Source organism: Malurus melanocephalus, unplaced genomic scaffold (genome assembly GCF_030028575.1).
Source record: "Malurus melanocephalus ecotype Western Australia unplaced genomic scaffold, MMel_1.1 scaffold_185, whole genome shotgun sequence".
In the NCBI taxonomy this organism is placed as follows: domain Eukaryota; kingdom Metazoa; phylum Chordata; class Aves; order Passeriformes; family Maluridae; genus Malurus; species Malurus melanocephalus.
In genome coordinates, this window is record NW_026623417.1 from 1,373,708 (window position 1) to 1,393,903 (window position 20,196).

The 20,196-nt window shown below is 39.7% G+C and overlaps 1 protein-coding gene across 2 annotated transcripts in view; it reads right to left on the bottom strand.

Moving 5' to 3' along the window:
- The window catches only part of CRPPA (CDP-L-ribitol pyrophosphorylase A), a 103,870-nt gene extending 85,790 nt beyond the window's left edge, over positions 1 to 18,080 (bottom strand). Inside the window, exons 1-2 of one of the 2 annotated variants that reach the window (XM_057373110.1) lie at positions 17,836 to 18,080; positions 11,075 to 11,354 (exon numbers count right to left, since the gene is read on the bottom strand). In XM_057373110.1, coding sequence (XP_057229093.1) covers positions 11,075 to 11,354; positions 17,836 to 17,996 — 441 coding nt within the window. In that variant the 5' untranslated portion in view covers positions 17,997 to 18,080. The other variant, XM_057373111.1, reaches the window with a different exon arrangement.
- Positions 18,081 to 20,196: the final 2,116 nt, after the last annotated feature.

A 20,196-nucleotide genomic window follows, 5' to 3' on the forward strand; every position in this document is an offset into this window, starting at 1 on the left:
TAGAAATAYATTTTCATAATTTCAAAGCAGTTAACATCTTTGAAACTGTATGCTGGAGATGGTGGGGCTTGTCACACTACATCCATCTATTAAAGTCAGTTTTATAATGGTGAATTTGGTAAACATACCAGCAATTTTATCATCCTTTTCCATGAAGATAAGGATTCCATTAGGACATTGGTGAACTACATAACAAAAACAATCAATGTTAATTTAGACAAGCTAGGTATCTAACAGTTTACAAATATGTCCTGGAATGGTTTTTGTTAGGTGAAAGATTATTTATATGTTTCCAAACACTACCATCTCGTAAGGATTTCAGCCTAAATTAGGTCTGGCTATGAACCAGCAAAAGAAGCTCAGAATAACTATGATTAATTTCTTCTCAGTTTATTCCATCAAACTGTTTCCACATGTTACTACAGGGAAAGTATTCTTTTACATACATCAAACYGCTTTCCAGGGAGGGCATTCACAGCCATCTACAGTATGAAAAAAATACAGAAATAAACACAGTATCTCTGATGCATGAAACACGTAGAAACTTGCATTTCTAGCCTCACATCTGCATTCAAACTAATTGTATCTAYGGTAATCAACATACTTCAGCCACACTCAGTAATTACCATTTAAGTTAGAATTGTCTCTTCTGAAAGATTTATTTCAAATTTATCAAAGAGAACCTTCAAAGCAAAATTAAAAAACTTAATTATAAGATTAAAATATTTCACATATTTAAGAGGATGTTCTTTTCAAATTTCTTCTATATCTAATAAAACAAAGGCATATAACCATTTTTGTAAAATAAAGCAATTAGAGAATTACTTCTAACGCACATTTAAGGTATAGCATTAAAATACCATATCTTAAACTTATCTTTTTATGTTTCTTTTTTTTGCTTTTCATTTTCTGTCCTTTGTATCCAGCTATTATCCAGGACTACATTTTTTTCCTATAACCAAAAGTTCTAATCTATGAGAAGTTTTACAATACCAGTGCAGAGATGGAAGATTTAGAGTATTTCCTCCTCCAATGTACAGAAATCCTAGCAGAACAATTCTATTTCAATGGACAAGATGGAGGCAGAAACGAAATCATGACACAAACCGTAAGCTACCACTCCAATACAGAAGTGCAGTTGAAAACAACAATTCAACTATGTGAGCAAAGTTTTCTAAACTTAGGTGTGAACATTTGTTCAAGCCCAAACTAGCCAAGCTTCCAAACTGAACTGATACAAGCCTGCACACAGTCCTCAGAGTTCATAACCTCATTCTGCACCCAGAACCCACCTACTTTCTGTATTTCAAGGCAAGGCATCCATTTGGTTGCATGGTTTCAACTCAAACCTGTCRCCATCTGCCCCCATAACTCATTCTGTTAATGTTGTGTCCAAAAGACCCCCCAAACAGCTGCATACTTCTCCTGAAGGACCAGATATGGCATGCAGTCACWCAGGACTACAGGACAAGCAAGATGACTCAGTAAAGAACAGCACACCACAATAAAGGTAGAGGTACTCTCATCATCATGCAGAAACATAAATTTGAGTCCAGGGCATAACATAMTTTCACCCACACTCACACCCAGGTTCTCCCATGTAGCAAAGGCATAACTTATGTGACTGTGCTGTGGTGGGGCCAGGATCCCTTCTACCTATTCCTTCTACTGACWAACAAGCATGATCAACAAGCTGGGCTACATATCCATTATAAATTAAGGTTGAAGTGAAAGGATTACTTTCTTTCTGCAAGGGTATCTTCTGCCTATTATTCTTWAACAAAGAGAATAATTCTTAAATTACTTTATTTTGAGATTTATTGGGAAACAACCCACAAAATTCATAATCCTTATGGGCACAGTATGTTTGATTCTCATTAGTAAGAACTAAAATTTYTTTTATGTAGGCAATATCACCAGCCAGTGCAGTTCCAGCTATCTTGACACATTTGCACTGGCAGCTTTTAATTGCCCAAGGACAGAACTGTTTGAAATGTTAAACAAGCCTGGTTTTACACAGATATTAAACCTAATCATAGTTAGACAAAAAGAAGGTTAATTAGAACACATGTAAGGAATTTTGAGCACTATAAAAAAGGCTTGTATGCTAAACTTCACCTAATTTCTGTAAAGTCTGTTTATCCAGCTGGCTAGAAGCAACAGTCAAATTCACTAAAATTGGGCACATGTTAATCTTAAACCAACACTGGGAAGGAAGAAGTTATAATTGTGTTTATTCCYAGCTGAAAGAGAGGGGATGTTTAATCAGAAATTTAATACACACTTTGATCCAATGTTAATGAGCTGACAYTATGCTGTACATTGAAATGACTTCAAAGACATAGGATGCCTTAAACAAATGTAATGTATATTTATGACACTGTTTAAGAAAAAGAAAACATTTCTTCTAATGAGGTCACCTTTATCAGAACAYACTATCTGAGTAACTGGGGATAGCACATGTACATCAAGACAGGTCAGAGCCCCAGTGAGCTACAGCAAACTAAGCAAGATAATAGAAAGTGTTGCTCAAAAATTAAGATGGTGCATGTTCTTTGTTACTTTACATAATTTCCGTTCTTTCATATTTAAAGCATCTAAGCATCAGTAAATATTGTTTTGGTTTTATCAACCACATGCTAAATTCTAAATGTTATTCTGTGGAAAAACTAGGATTTCTCAGAGAAAGTAAAAATAACTCCCTTCAAAAAGATAGAACAATAGGAATACAAAACTGAAAAAAAAAATAGATATATTTAGAAGAAGGAAGCAGAACTAGGTGTATCACAGGCTGCAATTTTTCAACACACAGCACTGAAAACAAGCTCAAAAACATATCATAAGTGGAAAAGAAGCAAAACCAAGTATATATACAAAAGAAAAAGAGCGGTACTGCAAACAATGATACAACATTTATGTGAACATTTGATTTCATATTAAAATTGGATTTTTTAAAAAAGCAGACTRAAAATAAGTCACAAGAATGTCATTTATGTTGCTTTCATGTAATGAATTACTGACATAAATTGTAAAAGCAATAAAGCAAAAAATAACAAAAGTTAGCAGGATTATACCAATATATACWTTTTTAATGTGTCATACAAATTATAAAGCATTTCTTCTAGTGCATTATTTATCTGTGCATTTCCTGTGAGAAATCAAGAATGGTAAAGGAAGTTAGTGTTTTTACAGACACAACAGTACTGTACATAAAACACATTTCATCACATTATTAGCCAAAAAAGGTCTTACAACCTTAGTCAACATATTTAACTATTTCTTTTGTCACAGTGCAATAAATAGTAATGTTTAACATTATGCTCTCATTTAATAAGGTTTTATTTTCTTCTTGATAGACTTCTTAAAAATATTTTAAATTTTGGTATCAAGTCTGTATAATGCTACTAAAGATCTGCATTAAGTATATGATGCAGACCACACATGGCATCCCCCATCTAAAGAGCAGCACGYGCTGGTGCAGAGCTTCAAGACTTTCTTATGACCTATTTTTGCTTTTCAGTTGTCAGCAATAGTTGTACACTGTACACAATCAAGATGGATCCTACAAGACGTGTAATTAGGTCTAAGCAATTCAAATATTTCAAAGCAAATAACATGGCCAGTATCCTACCATCAGTTTTCAATAATTTTTGAAGTATTTTAAAGCATACTTAACAGCTTTACATTYTGGCATTCATTCAACATAACTAACACTAAGATGAGCTACCAGCACGTTCTTGTTCTAACTTGTGCTATWCTGCAAATCTAGGTGGCAAAATTTAAACAAAACATCTGCTCTAAAAATTAATGAAACACAAAACCAGTAATTTTTGCCACTAAAATTAACGAGACTGTTTATTTTACTTTGACTGCATAATAGTATCTTGCATTAACAAGTAATGAAGCACAACTTACAGTCAGCAAGCCATCTTTCATACTCCAAATACTGATTTACACTCCAAAAAGCTATCAGTAAGCATGCACTGTRCCACAAAGGATTTTGCAAATTACAGTAAATCAATACAAGGATGAGTAAGCACTTGTATTCAGTGGAGCAGAAGTCTTGACGCAACTGCCACAGGAGTTAAAATTGTTTTTACGAAGTTTATACTTTAGGAAGACAATGTGCATCATTACAAAATCAGCATCATGATGTCAAGGCTACTGATCCGCTGCATATTATTAAACACATGAGTTGCATCATTTTATGGAGAAGAAATCCTGACATATTGTAGGAAGACTCTTGCACAATTTAATCAACCAAATGCAAAACTGCAGTGTTTAATTAATAACTCTTTCCCACATGCACAGTCCTAAGCAACCAAACCCACAGGTATTAGCACTTGTGGCTAAGCAGTGCCCTAAGCAACTCTGCACTTGCTTATCAAATGTCTTTGCCTTATGAACTTGCTCAGCAGCCTCTCTCAGAACTTCTTGTGCCTCTCCTTTGCAGGAAACCTTGGACTTGAGCTTCTTTCCCTTAGAGACCATTAGATTCAAAATTTCAAGCCACCTCTTTATACAGGTTTCATCTAACACCTTCTGCTATAAARGGCCTTGTAAAATGGATCATTACAGCTTATGCTGTCAGTTTGGCTCAAATAGTGACATCAATACATGTATATATGGATTTGATACCTCATGAATTCTYTCCTACATGCTCCAAGGCTCCTCAAGGCAGTTTTATTTCTGTCTGTACTACAGCCCACTTACTTCTTAGAAACCAGTCCAGCAGACTATTACAGCATATGAAACAGGCCAAGTTGCTTTTCAGAAGCTTCAACTAACCTGCAGGGCTGGTGGTGCCCTTGCTGCAACCACCCAGATCACAAACTCAGCCAAAATGCAACTGGGAACTTTCTGCTTGAAAACTCAGATCATCTTTCTTTTCAGAGCAACATTTGGTGGAAAGGGGTAAAATTTACGTGCCTAATCCTTAGTCAGAGAAGTATGGCTAAAAATTTCTTCCAGACCTTGCCATGTAGGAGTTGCTAGAATGATCCAAAACCTTTATTCAGTTCTCACACATGCTGGACTAGATGAGATTTCCCTTACTTTAAGGAACTATTCTTTAAACATTTGATCTRCTGCAGGAAGGAGAAATCTGAGTGCTAAACAGACAAATCTTTGCTAAAGGCTGCTTCATTTTCCAAAAGCCATATTATTTTCTCAGATGAAGCATATAGATTGTAACAAGCCTCAAATCAACAGCATGTGTGTCACATATGTAATTTCTCTAAATTTAAAAGAGGTACATTTTATAGACAAAAAATTACATAAAAATCTTGTATTACATAAAAATTACCTCAACAATCACTTAAGTACAGGAAATTATGCTCAGAATTTATTTTCAGGGTAAACCAATGCTCTCAGAAAAAAAAAAAAGGAAGGTAAAAATTTATGCATGCAGACTTTCAGAAGCTAAAAAGTGATGGATTAAGCCACTTTTTAAAAATACTAGTTGTGTTAGTTTTAGGCTGGTATCGTTAGCACAACATAGAAATGCTGCAAAGAAAAAAAAAAGGAGATTATAATTTAATTTTCTGTCTATGATTKATGTATTTAATTTGGTTGAGTTGCATCCTTTCTAATAAATGTAGTGAATCATCTAAATCAYTTAAATTGAAACTGGGAAATGACAGAGCTGTTTCTCCCCTTACCAATGCCCTTCCATCATTAAATGTTAYATCTTGATAGGACTAAGAGTATAAGTATTTACTAACAATGCATTAGCTCTCCATTCRACACAGAAAACAATTAAACTTGGCYGAGAAGATTTCAATTTCTATGRGGCCAAAAATGCCATAAGCTATGGAAACATCACTATGCTTTTGATAATTATCCATTAAAAAAGAAAAATGYATTTTGTAACTGTTTTTTGCACAACAGCAAAACCACACTTCATTTCTTCACATATTTAGGGCTACTTCAGAGCTTCTGATCTTTACAATATAGAATCATAGAATAGTTTGGGTTGGAAAGCACCTWTAAAGGTCATGTAGTCCAATGCTGCTGCAATAAGCAGAGACATTTTTAAACTCTGAGTGAGATCAGGTTGMTCAGAGCCCTGTTCAACTGGACTTTGACTGTTCCAAGGGATGGAGCATGCATCATCTCTTTGGAGAACCTCTTCCTGTGTTTCACCACCCTCACTGTAAAAGAATATTTGTCTCTATCTAGTCTGAATCTATGCTCTTTTAGTTTAAAATCATTATCACTTGTAATGTCTATTTCAACASACCCTGCTAAAAAGTTTGTACCCATCTCTCATAAGCCCCCTTCTAGTACTGAGAGGCCACAGTWATGTCTCTGTGGAGCTCTCATGTCTAAGCTAAATGACCCCCTAATTCTCTCAGCCTTTCATCATAGAAGAGATGTTCAATCCACCTGACCATTTTTGTGGCCTTCTGCTGGCCCTGCTCCAACAGTCCATGTCTTTCTTGTGCTGAGGGCACCAGTGCCGCATGCAGTACTTCAGGTGGGCTCTCATGGAGGTGGAGTAGGGGGACATAAACACCTCCCTGGACCTGCTGGCCACACCTCTCCTGGCCCTGAACAMAGCTGGCWTTCTGGGCTGCGAGTGCATATYGTCAGCTCATGACCAGCTTTTCATCCACAAGTACCCCCAAGTCCTTTTCCCAAGCAGTCTCTCAATCCTTTCATTCCTTAGCCTTTACTGATACCAGGAATTGCCCCAGTGAAGCTGCAAGAGCTTGCACTTTGCCATGTTGAACCTCAGTGTTCAAGCAGKACCTCTTCTAGAGCTTGTCCAGATCCCTCTGCTCAGCATCCACCCCTCAGGCATATCAACCACACCTCTCACCTAGGGGTCATCTACAAATTTGCTGAGGTGACMCYTGATCCCACYGTCTGTGTCAATRATGAAGGTATTAAAGAGTATTGGTCCCAATATGGACCCATGAAGGACATCACTTGGGTCRCTGATCTCCACCTGAAAACTGAGTTGTTAATCATTACCCTCTAAATGCAGCTATCCAACCAATTCCTCGTGCACTGAACAGTCCATTCATCACATTCTTCTCTSTCCAATTYAGRGAGAAAGATATTGTGGACARCTCTGGCAAAGGCCTTAGGGAAGACCAGAGAGGCAACATCCATAGYTTTTCTTTTGTCCACTGATGTAGTCACTCCATCATARAAGGCCACAAAGTTGRTTAGGCAGGGCTTGCCTTTGGTGAAGCCATGATGGCTCTCCCTAATCCYCTTCCTGTCCTCCATGTGCCTTRGCAGGCTAAGGGCATGTAGGTCTTAAAACGTTGTTTTATTCTCAAATTGATAAACAACATCCCTACAATTCATCAATAATTATTTTTACACTGACATTAGTCACACTCCCAAAGTACACAGCTCATTCCATTAGTGAAATCAAAATAATGTCAAGGTGGTAATAGTAATATATCATCAGTTCTTGATTCTGTTTTTGCTCAGGGTTCTGACAGGACAATGAGAGCCCCGCAAAGCACYGAGCATTCAATGAAAGCAGACCTTCTGAGAGTACAGGCAGAGCATAACTTCAAATGACCCTGTGCAAGTATGAAACAAAAATGGTCTTGTCACTGATGCAGCCTTTGCAGCTAGCTAAAATCAGACTTTGAATATAACAAAGASGAAAAAGACCATGTGTAAAATATTCTACATATGGCAAAACCAGAGGAGATAAGAAAACATAAAAAGATAATCACTTCCAAGAGAAAAAGTGCAAAGAAAGATCMGAGTGGGCAGAACTGCTCCAGCATTCTGTCCCCATTCAAGCACACCACACCAGATCATCTTATTCATCTACCCAAGTCTTCTTTTACTGTCAGTGGAGAAAAAGAGTTGGTTTTTGGTTTGCCATCCTCAAGTTTTGCTAATGTAACTCAGCAACTGTAGATTGCCTCCTGTAACTGGGTGACAGAACAGTATCCATAGGRGTCYRTGTTTTCTGCTCCAGCCTRSTGCTACAGTTAAGACTGATAATGGCAGCACAAGAGTAGACAGAAAACACTACATGTTGTGCTCAGTCTACTCCTCTTGTGCTGCCATTATCAGTCKTACTGTAGCAGCAGGCTGAGCRCAACATGTAGTGTTTTCTCTCTGGGGAAACTGACTGTCTCTGTGATTAAGAGTACAWGAGACTGAGTAGCACTGTGCAACTGTATTGGCATGTAAACTTTGTTCAGATCCTTGCTAAAACTCAGAATAAAGTAATGATGTTAGACAGCTTCCAGAAGCCAGCTTTTAAGAATGCCATTTTGACTTAGTCCTTTCAACATAATAGATTGCACTTTCAAATCTAGTTTATATCACMTACAGAAAAAAGTCTTTGAATGTGCCTTCTTTTTGTAAACTTTCAATAGCAGAAGTTACCCCACCTTCCTGATTTTTTTTCATGTAAGCATTTTTCATTTTAGTTATGTTGTTTAAAGTGCAATGTTGGCAATGAGATATTGCTAGAGGCCTTGAACTGATGCCTTTTGAAGCTTCCACTTTTYCCAACTTTTACTAGCTGTAAAGAATTTGTTTCTAGAAACATATAATTTTAATTGCAAAATTACCCCAAAAACATAAATGGAATTTAATTGGTTACAAAGTAATATATTGACATAATCAAGGAGTTGTTTGGGGGATTTAAGGYATAATTTATTACTTCTGGTTAAGGTACACATTTTTATTCCTACAGGCAAATAACAAACTGATTAGTAAGTGTAATAAAGCAGTTTATTTGTCTGACAATTGGCAGCTAGAAGTGCAATAACTTACTTCATCAATTGCCATTTTAAACAACATTAAAGCTTCTCATAATTATGTTATCTTTATGGTATGCAGACATAACAATAGAGCGTAACTCCTATTAATAAAAGTGATTTAATATTATGTTTCTGCCAGCTCTGTACCTTTTCACATAATGCAAGAGGAAGTAATTACTTTTTATACTGAAAGACAGAGGAATGACWTCCTTTTAGATATGCAAAGAATTTGACTATAGGAAGAACTAAMTGTGATAGTTTCTCTCAATCTATTTTTTCTGATATTCAAAACCATGCATACCATTTTTGAGAAAATAATAGCTTTCCATTTAGTTCTTCAGAATTCTGTAGTTTTCCAGTGAAGACAGGCACCTGTCTCTGAGAAGAAGCTTTTCCAAATTGTTACATAAAATGAAATCCTTCTCATGTTCCTTAATTCAATTACTTTGTCTGGTAATATCAATAGAACCCAGCTCTTAGAGACTTAAAGCAMACTTCTCTCTGACAGCCCAGCCTCACTGAATTCATTGAATCTAAACCAACACAAAAAGACATCACAGAGCACATGAATACTACACTCATTTCAGACAAATGTTATACAATGGAAAAGACTATTGTACATGTACACAATTACCTTTTTGAGATTAAATGGTATTTCAATGATCCAGGTAAGGAAATATTTACCAGTCAGATGTTCAGATGAACTAGAGTACACTGACTTGAGAAGGTCAACGAAGACTGTCTTAGTTCCCCCTACATTTTTATAGAAAGTACCTTATAAACAATTAAAAAGAAAACCAAAACCAGGAGGAAATATTACACTAAAATCATAAAACTTTCAAGAAAAAGGTGAGCAAGTTAAACGTAAATTCAAACAAGACATGACATACCTTAACATACAAAGACAACACAAACATATTCAGACAAGTTATTCTCATTTCAACCCAAAACCATTCTTCTACCACTCTCAAAGAATCACATTTAAAACTGATTCAGAAAGAGGAATCATTTTAAAGTCTTTGGCAAAGAATCAGTTCTGGAATGCTATTTTGTGCTATATAAGAAAGGTCAAAAACCTTCTTAAAATTCTAACAGATTTTAAGTTTTAATGACTGCAAACTTGTGTTCTGTATCACTGAAAACTATAGTGCAGAGTTTCTATTTTATTGCCATTTCTTATTAAACCTACATACAAAACCACAGTCTACTAGGAAGCGACTCAATATATTCAAATTTCCAATAAAATGTTCTGARAAACTTGACAGTTTGACCTTCATAMTAATTATTTTAACAAGCTATACATTCCCCTTCCACACTATGAGCTTTCAAGAAAAGGCGTAGGAGCACTAAGAAAACAAGATGGTTCATTTTTCAGACTCATTATTCCACTGTCAAAGTCGTGAACCACCTGCCAACTAGCTTATCTTTTACCCCATTTTCTGGAAAAGACAAGCACTGGTACATTTTCCTAGTTTTCTAGCACCCAAACAATCTGCTATCACTAATGACTTCTACCTTACAAATCATATCCTTGAAGCAGGGAAGTATTATGTTCTCTTATTAATGGAGAATTCAGGAAAAAATTAAAAATAGCAAATTTTGCAAATCAGCTTGTGGCTAAGTTGTGATTTCTTACATCTCTGATTTAGCCAGTTCATCTAACAGCTCCTCTTGTTGCTAGTGCATGCCTCTCCTATCCTTCTACTTGCATAACACAACTTCTACCAACTCTTCCCCTTCACACATCACTTCACTTTTCAGAAATCTTTCTGGTTTTGGTGAATGATCCCAGTCCTCAAATGTAGTGATAAACAGGAAAATACATAGGCTACAGATGGAGGCTTCACACTTAGCCCTGTTTTCCAGCAGTTTGCAATGCTTACAGGTTCTAGAACAATTCAGTATTAATACAGAGGCAACTCTTGCTGMGTATTCAGGATTGGCATATAAATTTGAGATGAAAACACAAAGTTTGCAAGTCAACCAATGCAGTACATACCCTCTTTGGCTATTACTAGCAATCACTAACAGAACTGCTCTAGYATTAAGTGATAATTCTGCATGGAAAAAAAAAAGGTAAACTGCAATTAATAATCTACCTTTCAACTAACAAATTGCTGATTAATTCCATCTCTTACTGACAGTCTCTATGGCAATAATTATTCCCTGTAGCAAATAATACCTGCAGCATTTAAAAATTTCAACCTCCCCCACCTGATCTCTCTTCATAATAGGGATCTGTTCTACTTTAAACAAACCCATCACACATCAAGGAAATTGCTAGAAAATTCCTTATTTATCATTGCATTGCGTATAGTACATACCCCATGTTCTTTAGCAGCCATAACCACTTTTGAAACAATATCTTCTTCAACAAAAGGCCTTACAGCATCATGGATAATCACTACTTCTGGCTTCTGGAGYAAATGGCTGGAAAATTTGTTGTCTGCAAATACTTTCAGTCCATTGAATATTGACCGGTGACGAGTTATTCCACCTTCTACTACTGTAACTCTTTTGTGGCCATATTTTTCAATTATAGTCTTCATTGTTTCAATATTTTCAGGAGAGACCACCACAATAATGTCAGATATCCAACTTATCCTAGAAAAAAACAGTACAAAACCAGAGAAAGTAGATATGAATGACTAAACAAAAGTGGAGATACATGAAACAAAGAAATTCATAWCAACAAAAATTCAAGATGGCTAAATAAAGCCTCTCTCAACATACTCAAGTCCATGTTTTTGTTTTCTACTCCTTTAAGGGAGAACTATAACAAGGATTTATACCAATAACACTCGAGTTCTGGGAAGGGACTTGCTTCCAACCACTTTGCAGAGGGGCACATTCTGATAACTCTTCAAAAGCCTTCAAAACACTTCTTACTCCAGCATCATGCCTACCTTCAAATAGAACTTCTAAATCATGCAGTGAAATTAGCTAATCAGTTTCCAATAAACTGGTAAATCCTGTGACCATGGAATACTCCATGCAAAGGTCTGAAACAAAGGTCATTATCAAGATAGTAATTGAYAGAATGGTAATGAATGAAAACTGTTACACTTGAATATTAACAGGAAACATTATACTGGTAGATTGAAACATATATACATATTTATAAATACAAAGGTTTCTGCTCTAGGAAGTAAGAAAGATGTAAAGACATAGCTGTGCTAGTTAAGAATAACATATCAAAAGCACATTTTTAGAGATCTCCAAGCTTTTACTGTTGGTATCAGTCTAGCTSTACAACTGAGGGGTTATGTGGGGGAAAGTGAATGACCCACAGACCATCAGATTAAAACCAGTCATAACTGAAGCTARGTTGAAATCATACTTGTGTCAAAGTACCTAGGAATACTAATTCTAGACATATGTGGCATACTATACTTCAAAACAACAGAAATACCAGAATTCAAATCCATCGTAGGGTGTTATTTTCTAAATGCCTATGTAGAGAATATTAAAAAAAAAAAAAAGTTGTGTTTCCTTTCTGTATCTCCATAGATGGTAGAACAGCTTTTTAGCAGGTCAGACAAGAAACTCATCAGATGAGTAATGATTAAAAAAAACCCAAAACACTACTGTGTTAAAATTATCTATGTATAGCTTACACATACWACTAGGGAGAGAGACAAATACAATAAATTGTGTCAACTAAAGTTAGTAAAGCTACTGAAACTAATTTTGAAGACACAAGGAGAACTAAGGTACTAAATATTTCCAGTTCAAATAGTTACAGGAAGAAATTCACAGYTCAGAAATACACAGGCTTGAGATACTGATTTCTTCAATAACACATGAGAAGGCATTGCCTGGGAACTATCCTTATTTCCAAAGCAATGTTACCTGTGTTACAAACCAGTCCCCTAGAACTAAGTGAAACAACAGAGCATCTTCCACCTTATGTATGGGGTGAGGGGGTAAAAAGGGGCTGTAATTAGTAATACTCAATGGAAATCTATTTCAATGAATTTTAAAGTAACTATTTAAAACAAAATGAAGTGCTATTAGCATTCTTAAAAAAAAAAAAATACTGTCCTTTTGTTCATTTTACTAATGGCAAAGGCAGAAAATACAGCCAAACCAACATATTCTCAGCATTCTTTAAGTATWGAAGTTGTTCAAAAGGAAAATCTGAAGTCATGTGGTTCAAAGTCTCATTTTGACTTGTCACTCACCACAGGTCCATCAAAAGGTTTAAAAATCTGTCAAATGAGTTCTGGCATACTCTTACACTTAGCTRCAAAATGTAGCACTTCTGCATGACTTCAGCTTGGAACTAGGGCAAACTAACTGGATTCATCTCAGTTCTTTTTTTAAAAACTGAGAGTCAGTCATTTAAATAAAGTGAAATTCAAGAACAATTTCACACTAAATGAGAACAAGAGCCCTGCACTTCTACTGGCAGAAAGACTGTAGCCTTACATAGTACCCAGAAACTGGACAGCCTGCACAGTCACTGTGACTGTGAAAAAGAGCACTGACACTGCCCTTTCTGGAGTCAAATGAGTATGAGGCATCTGGGTAGTACACAGCATCTTCTGARAAGAGGGGAAGAGAACACAAGTACTGGCCAGCCTGTGATAAATMTCTGCACAGAGAGGGTGGAGGGGCTCAAGGCCTGCAGTGGTACAATACACCAAAAAGTGACAGGATGCGGTCACAGCTCCACCCTGTGTCTGCATAAACACATTTGTAAACTTGAGTATGCCCTCCTTAAACTTGATCCAGACCCAGGTTTTGTAACTGGAGCTGGGATTGAGGGATGTAACATATTCATGTAAGAGCATAAAGGTATCCTCTAGACTGATTACATACAGAACAGCTTAGGTTTTGTCCCACTAAAACTCATGAAAAGTGCTCATCCAATAAAGTATGCTACAAATTTTAATGAATGAGAGCTGTGCACCACACAGGTTACTTGCTCTTCCAAAGATCTCCTTATGGAAAGGTTGCAAAATATTTTAAAGAAGCAGAAAATTATCCATATACACTCAATATGGCAGTAAGAGATTTTTTTTTCCTCCCTCAATTTGTCCCATCCTTTCCTTCAGAAAGATTTCATACTAAACTCCTCAAATCCWGTTTAAAAACACCATTTAAATTTTRTAAGTGTAATATTAGGTCAAGCTTCAAAAAGAATTGGCACGATGCAGAAAAAAGATCACAATGCTGTATCTCAATGTGCTTTAATAACACACAGCTCTAGTGTTTCCATACAACATAGGCTGTAGTCCCAAAGTGCAAAATCAAGTCAGAATTTTTCAAATGAAACAAAATGACAGACCCAGTTACAATCACTTAACAACTTCCTTGGGAGGACCCCATACGAGCAGAAAGTAAATAATGGAGCAGAAAAGGAGTAYATGTTTGGTTCCTGCAGCTATCCTTCCCGTCATCACCTACAAACAGACTTATAGCCTAACAGAAAATAGTATTGTTTCATTAAATACCAAACAAAAGTACAAACAATTAGCTGAGCTAGAATTGAAAGTAAGGAGATCATTTACTCAGCAACAGATTAAGCTATTACTTCAAAACACAGGTTGCAGAGGAAACKAAATGAACCCACTTTGAAACTGTATCACCTAAATGACCTACAAATGTGACCCAGCTTTAACCCTCTCTGTCAGTTCATTCACATACAAACCAGTGCTGAAATCCGACATAAGGCTTCAAGACTCACACTCAATCTCTTGCAACTCTCACTCATGTATAGAAGCCATTCATTTTTTTTCAGAAATAAAATGTTCCTTATGAATTACGTATGATAAAAAGATACCCCTATAAATTTGCTCTAACTATTTTTCACTCATAAGCTACTCCAAAAATAAATTAATGCTAACTGGGCAAAAAGAGCTATCAGAGTAGATCCATTTAACAAAACTGCAATTGTGTAACCTATAGAGGCACTGAATATGAATTAGTCAATAGAGAAAAATATTTGGCAAATAAACTATGAAAGACACTTCCAAAGAGGTGCTTCTTTGGGAGCTTCCCCAGACAATTTCAAGAGACTGTCACCTGTTTTGAGATACTACAATAAAGTAAACAAAGCTCTCTGAAACTTTTATGGAAAGTTTTAATTCCACCAGTGAAGGTATTAGCTCTGTTTTCCTCTTTTATAACTACTCACAGTACTTTCAACAACTGGTGAAATATGAGCACAGCAAGAATAGTAGCAGCATATTTGTTTCACAATGATTTTAAAATCAATCTTTACCTTAGTTTGTTTTCCTCTCTATAGCTTTAGTAAAATATGCATGCATGTGTGCATACAGAGCCCAGATTCCTCCAAGTCTCAGAAAAGGAATTAAAAAGGTTTWATTCTAAACAACCATATATAYACACACACATACAAAAATTAAATGAAGGRAGAACTCCAGTAGTTGTTACAGAAGCAAAACCAAGAAATGCCATTATAAATCAGTTGAACTTGTTGCGAAAGCCTTGCATAGTTTAACAAAAGCGGGAACAAATCCAATGGGAAAAACAGGCTTTTAAGTTTTCTAATACACTTTAATTTTAGCCCCAAGGAAGAGCCTGACCCTCCTATCAGTGCCACTGCATTGGCAACTAAAACCAATGATTTCTCCTGATCCCAGTTTTGTTCACCTCCTTTTCCTCGGGGTACCATGTATGATTATTACTGGTAGGCCAGTGTTCTACATGCTGTTATCCTACACAACAGGATGCACTGCTCATTCATTCATGTCTGCTCTTGTCTCATCTGCACATTTTTCCACAATGATATTTAAGGTTCTCACTACTTCCAGCCAAATAGCATAAAAATCTTTTTCTAGTGATTTTAAAAAGCACATGCAAAGCAGYTGCGCATCCTTGAACCGCTCATGTATTTCTGTCTATACCTCTTTTCCAGATTTAAAAAAGCTCAAAAATAGCCACAGAAGCTGAGATGTCCAGTTGAACAGAAATTATTACAGGCTAATGGATCAATGGCCCATTAAATTAAAGCAGGTAAACAACAGACATGAGAAGAYAAACACAAAATCTGCCACTTCTGGGCAGATTATGTGACAAACTGCTGTTCCTCAATATTATATTTTTGCGCTTACATTGACACAAAGTAAGAACAAGGTACATCCTTCACAGTTTCAGAGCCAGAAGTAGAAGTGTTGAGAAGAGAATTAAAGCCATCCCAAGCTTTGGAGTACATCTGTTCCCAGCTCCTCATTTACATCTATACCAGTCAACACTCCAATTCAGCAGCAGTGGCAGGAAGCTCTGACTGTTAAGAGCACTGGCAGTGGTTATTGCACCCCTAAACAAAAGCACCAAATTTTTACTCTCACAATCAGCTTGGTTAAACCGTACAATTAGAAATCAACCTTCTAATTTTTTGCAGCTTTAGGACAAATATAATACTGTTGCTCAAAGTGCAGCTATTTTCTCAGTTTGTTGGCAGTAAAAATAAAGAGGTTTTGGTTTGTTTTTTTTTTCAGATTCATATTTCTTTCCCAAACCTCACTCTGTTCTCTTTACCAGGTCTCCAATACACTGAGTAGGGATATTATTCTTCTCTGTAGATTCCCATGACATTTTGGCAGAAACTAAAACTGTGGCAAGCTTTGGGTTGGATGCTTTGCCTACTGATGTGCTTAGCTTTGCAACAGGCTGCTGTTGAAAATTAAATAAAGAAAACAAGCAGTATTTCTTTCATAAAGTAACAAGTGACCYGAGGGAAGCCTCTCTGGGTGGGAATGGAAAAAGAGCCACAATTTTGATGTTGTACAAGTTTCCATGAGTTATGAACTTTGGGAGATGCTGGCAATTTTATTTCTTTTACCAATATCCACTCTGTTCCATTTATTCCCTCTCTGAAAATCTAATGGTTTGTTTTCCTACAAGTTACTGTAACACATCYAGAATTCCCCTTGACACTCTACTTCTACCTGAGGTGTTTCAAGTGACACTAGATACAAGACTTACATTAYGTTAACATTTGACAATAATATATTAACTGTCAGTCATATGCCTAGAACTCAACAGCCTTATGAAAAGCCTGGCTGCTAAGAAATACCATTACTTTAATCCTTTGCTCCARCATAGAATCATATAATGTTAAGGGTTGGAAGGCACCTTAAAGATCATTTAGCTCCAACACCCCTGCCATGGGCAAGGACACCTCCCACTAGACCAGACTGCTCAAGRCCTTATCCAACCTGACCTCAAATGCTTCCTGGGTTGGGGCATCCACAACCTCCCTGGGAAATCTGTTCCAGTGCCTCACCACCCTCACAGTAAAGAATCTTCCTAATAYCTAACCTGAATTTCCCATYATTGCTAGTCGTATCACTACAATATAAACATGGAAAGGTTACATGTGCAGCTTCACACTATATAAGCCACCAGCTTCTAGTCCATCAACAATAACTTACACATTTTTACTTTAAACTTCCTGCTGATGCAAGTGTTTTATCATGGGCAATAGTGGAGCACGATGAAGTGCAGTACACCAGTGAGTTCATTCATCCCATCATTGAGTTCATTCAGCCCATCGTGAGGAGTGAGTAATTTTTCAAAGCCTTTGGGCATTATAAAGACCTTCTCCTCTGGCAGTGATAGATCTTTTTTCAAGGCTGATGCTTAGTCCTATAAACTGTCTCCAACAGCTGCGGTGGGCTCACAGCTCACCAAACCAGCCATTACAGCTACACAAACCCTTGAGCTTTGAGGCTGAGTGGCCTGGAACAGATGATCTCCAGGAGCCAGGGAATGCGGCACAGCCTCGAAGCACGGGCAGGGCTGGGGAAGGAGAGCTGAGAGCCGCCCAGGATGGCGGCGCTGGAGCCAGGCCGGAGTGGGGGAAGCGCCCAGCTCTCTCCTAGGACTCCCCCCAGGTGAGGGGGCCCAGACACACCTCATTCCCTGCCCGGTGTGACCGAGTGGGGAGGAACGGAGAGACACGGCAACGCAAACCAGACCCGCCGGGAGTGCCCCGGGCCTGAGGCGAGGGCAGCAGGAGCTGCCTGTGGCTCTTCCGGGGCCCGGCGCACGGCGAGGGCCGGCAGGAGCCGGCGGGGCGCGGTCGGAAGCCGAGCGGCGCCGGGCTCGTTACCTCTCCATGGCCCGCACCGCGTAGCTGACGAGCGGCCTCCCCTGCACGGCGCAGAACTGCTTGGGGGTGGCACCGCCCAGGCGCTCCCCGCTCCCGCCCGCCGGCAGCACGGCCGACACCGACACTCCGCCGGGCGCGGCGCCGCGGCTGCCGGGCTCCATCTGTGCCGGGGCCAGCGGCGGCTCCACTCCGCGCCCCCCGCGGCAGCAACAGCGCAACTGCCCGCCCGCCTGTTTTATTCGCCCACGACATCTGCGATCCAAGGAATCCAGCGCCCGCCCGCTCGCCTGCCCCCGGCGCGCACCGGGCCCTACCGCTCGCCCCCCCCTGCGCTATGCGAGCCCCCGGAGAAGCTTCCCCGGGCCCCGGCAGCCCTGCGGGAACGCCCGGGCCGCAACGGGGGAGCCTTCGGGATAGCCCAGCGCGGTGGTACCGGGCACACATCAACACCACCCGGGCACCGCCGCCATGGGCCCTTTAAATGCCCGGCACCCGGGTGGCGCGGGGCGGGGCCGCGCTGAGGGGCGGGGGAGCCGCGGCCCGCCCAGTCCTCCCGTCCCGTCCCCCGGTCCCTGTGTGCCCCTGTCCCCCCGTCCCTGTGTCCCCCCGTCCCTATGTCCCCCCATCCCCCCGTCCCCCCGTCCCTATGTCTCGTCGGGCGTGGGGAGTCCTGTCCTGCTGAGGGAGGAAGGCAGCGACTGAGGGAAAGGCGGACTGAGCCGTCAGCCCTGCGCCTTCCTGAGAGCCCAAGAGGCTGGCTGGGGATACCTGCTGAAATGTGTCCGTCCCTTCATCCTAGTCGGGGGAGATTGACCCAGGATCATATTGGAATTRTTAAGGTTGGAAAGGACCTCTTAAGTCACTGAGTCCAGTTAACGCAGCATGGCCRTATTCTCTGTTAAAYCATATTTCCCAAGTGCTRCATCCACRCACCTTTTGAACACTTCCAGGGATGGCAACTCYGCTGCTTCCCTGGGCAGCCTGTCTCAATGTCTGTGAGCCCTTYCAGTGAAGAAATCTTTCCTGGTATCCAATCTAAACCTACCCTGGTGCAACTTGAGGCTATTTCCTTTTGCTTTGTCCCTTGCTCCCTAGGAGAAGGGACTGAGCCCCACCGGACTCCAGCCTCCTTTCAGGTATTCTAGGGAGCGATAAGCTCTCCCCTGAGCCTCCTTTTCTCCAGACTGGACACCCCCAGCTCCCTCAGCCGCTCCTCAGAGGACTTGTGCTCCAGACCCTTCCCCAAACCTCATCTTAATGTCTTTTTTTGAAATGAGGGGCCCACAACTGGACAGAGCACTYGAGGTGTGGCCTCCTCAGTGCCAAGTACAGCAAAACTACCACTTTTCTGATCCTACTGGCCACAATGTTTCTGATACAAGCCAAGATGCCTTTGGCCTTCTTAGYCACCTGGTTCATGTTCAGCCACTGTCARCCAGCACCCCAAGTAAAACACAGCAGTAATCAATTCACYGGGAAGAGCTGGGATGTTCCAGCTCGTCTCATGGTGTTACTATGAGCTGTGATGACACGTGTTGTTTGGAAATTTCTTAGGGCTGATATCCATTAAATGGCAGACTAYACCAATAAAATGTTATGATCCGGTTATTAAAGGTTCTTAGCAATACCTCTGCCAGAATGAAAATGCAAATGAGACCATATGCCAGTCAATAGTATGGGTTTTATTTGATATAAATATGAGGGAGAGAGAGAAGAGAAGAGAGAAAGGGGGAAGTAGGAAAATAGGTGGGGAGCACAGAAAGAGAGTGACAGAGACAGAATTTAAAAAAAATATCACCATCCATGAATCCCAACAGTGTTGCATTGATCTTCTCCAGCTGGTCTTCTTGGTGGTGATGGTCCCCCCTAAAGCACAGAATCCCATGGATTAATAGACACTCAGGCCAGGTGGCAATGTCCAGGCATTTCCCCAGGGGAGGGGGCAGCTTCTTGCAACACTCTCTGGATCAGTTGTGTCACTTGCAGTCCTGTGGTGCAAGGCCTCAGGGGAGAGCTTTGGGGGATCTTTGATGGATTATGACCCCCCCCCTCGGCTGCCTCTCACATGAATGTCCTGTGGACGTGGCTTGTAGGGTTGAGGGTTCCACAGCTGGGCCAGTTTGTATGAGGGAGGAGGGGTGTTCACTGCCTCTGATCAGAGGTCAYACGCAAAACCTCCTCCTGCCACCCCCCGTTTCAGGGGGGAGCCTGTGTAAACCTGGCTTTTGTGGGCTGTGGTCTCCCCCACCCCAAATCTAGCCAGGGAGGAATCTCTACTGCCTTGGCTTTCTGGTGTATGCATTCCTTTCCCTCAGCCTTGTTTGTTTTTCCCTAGGCTGAGATGATTGAACAATWGTGTCT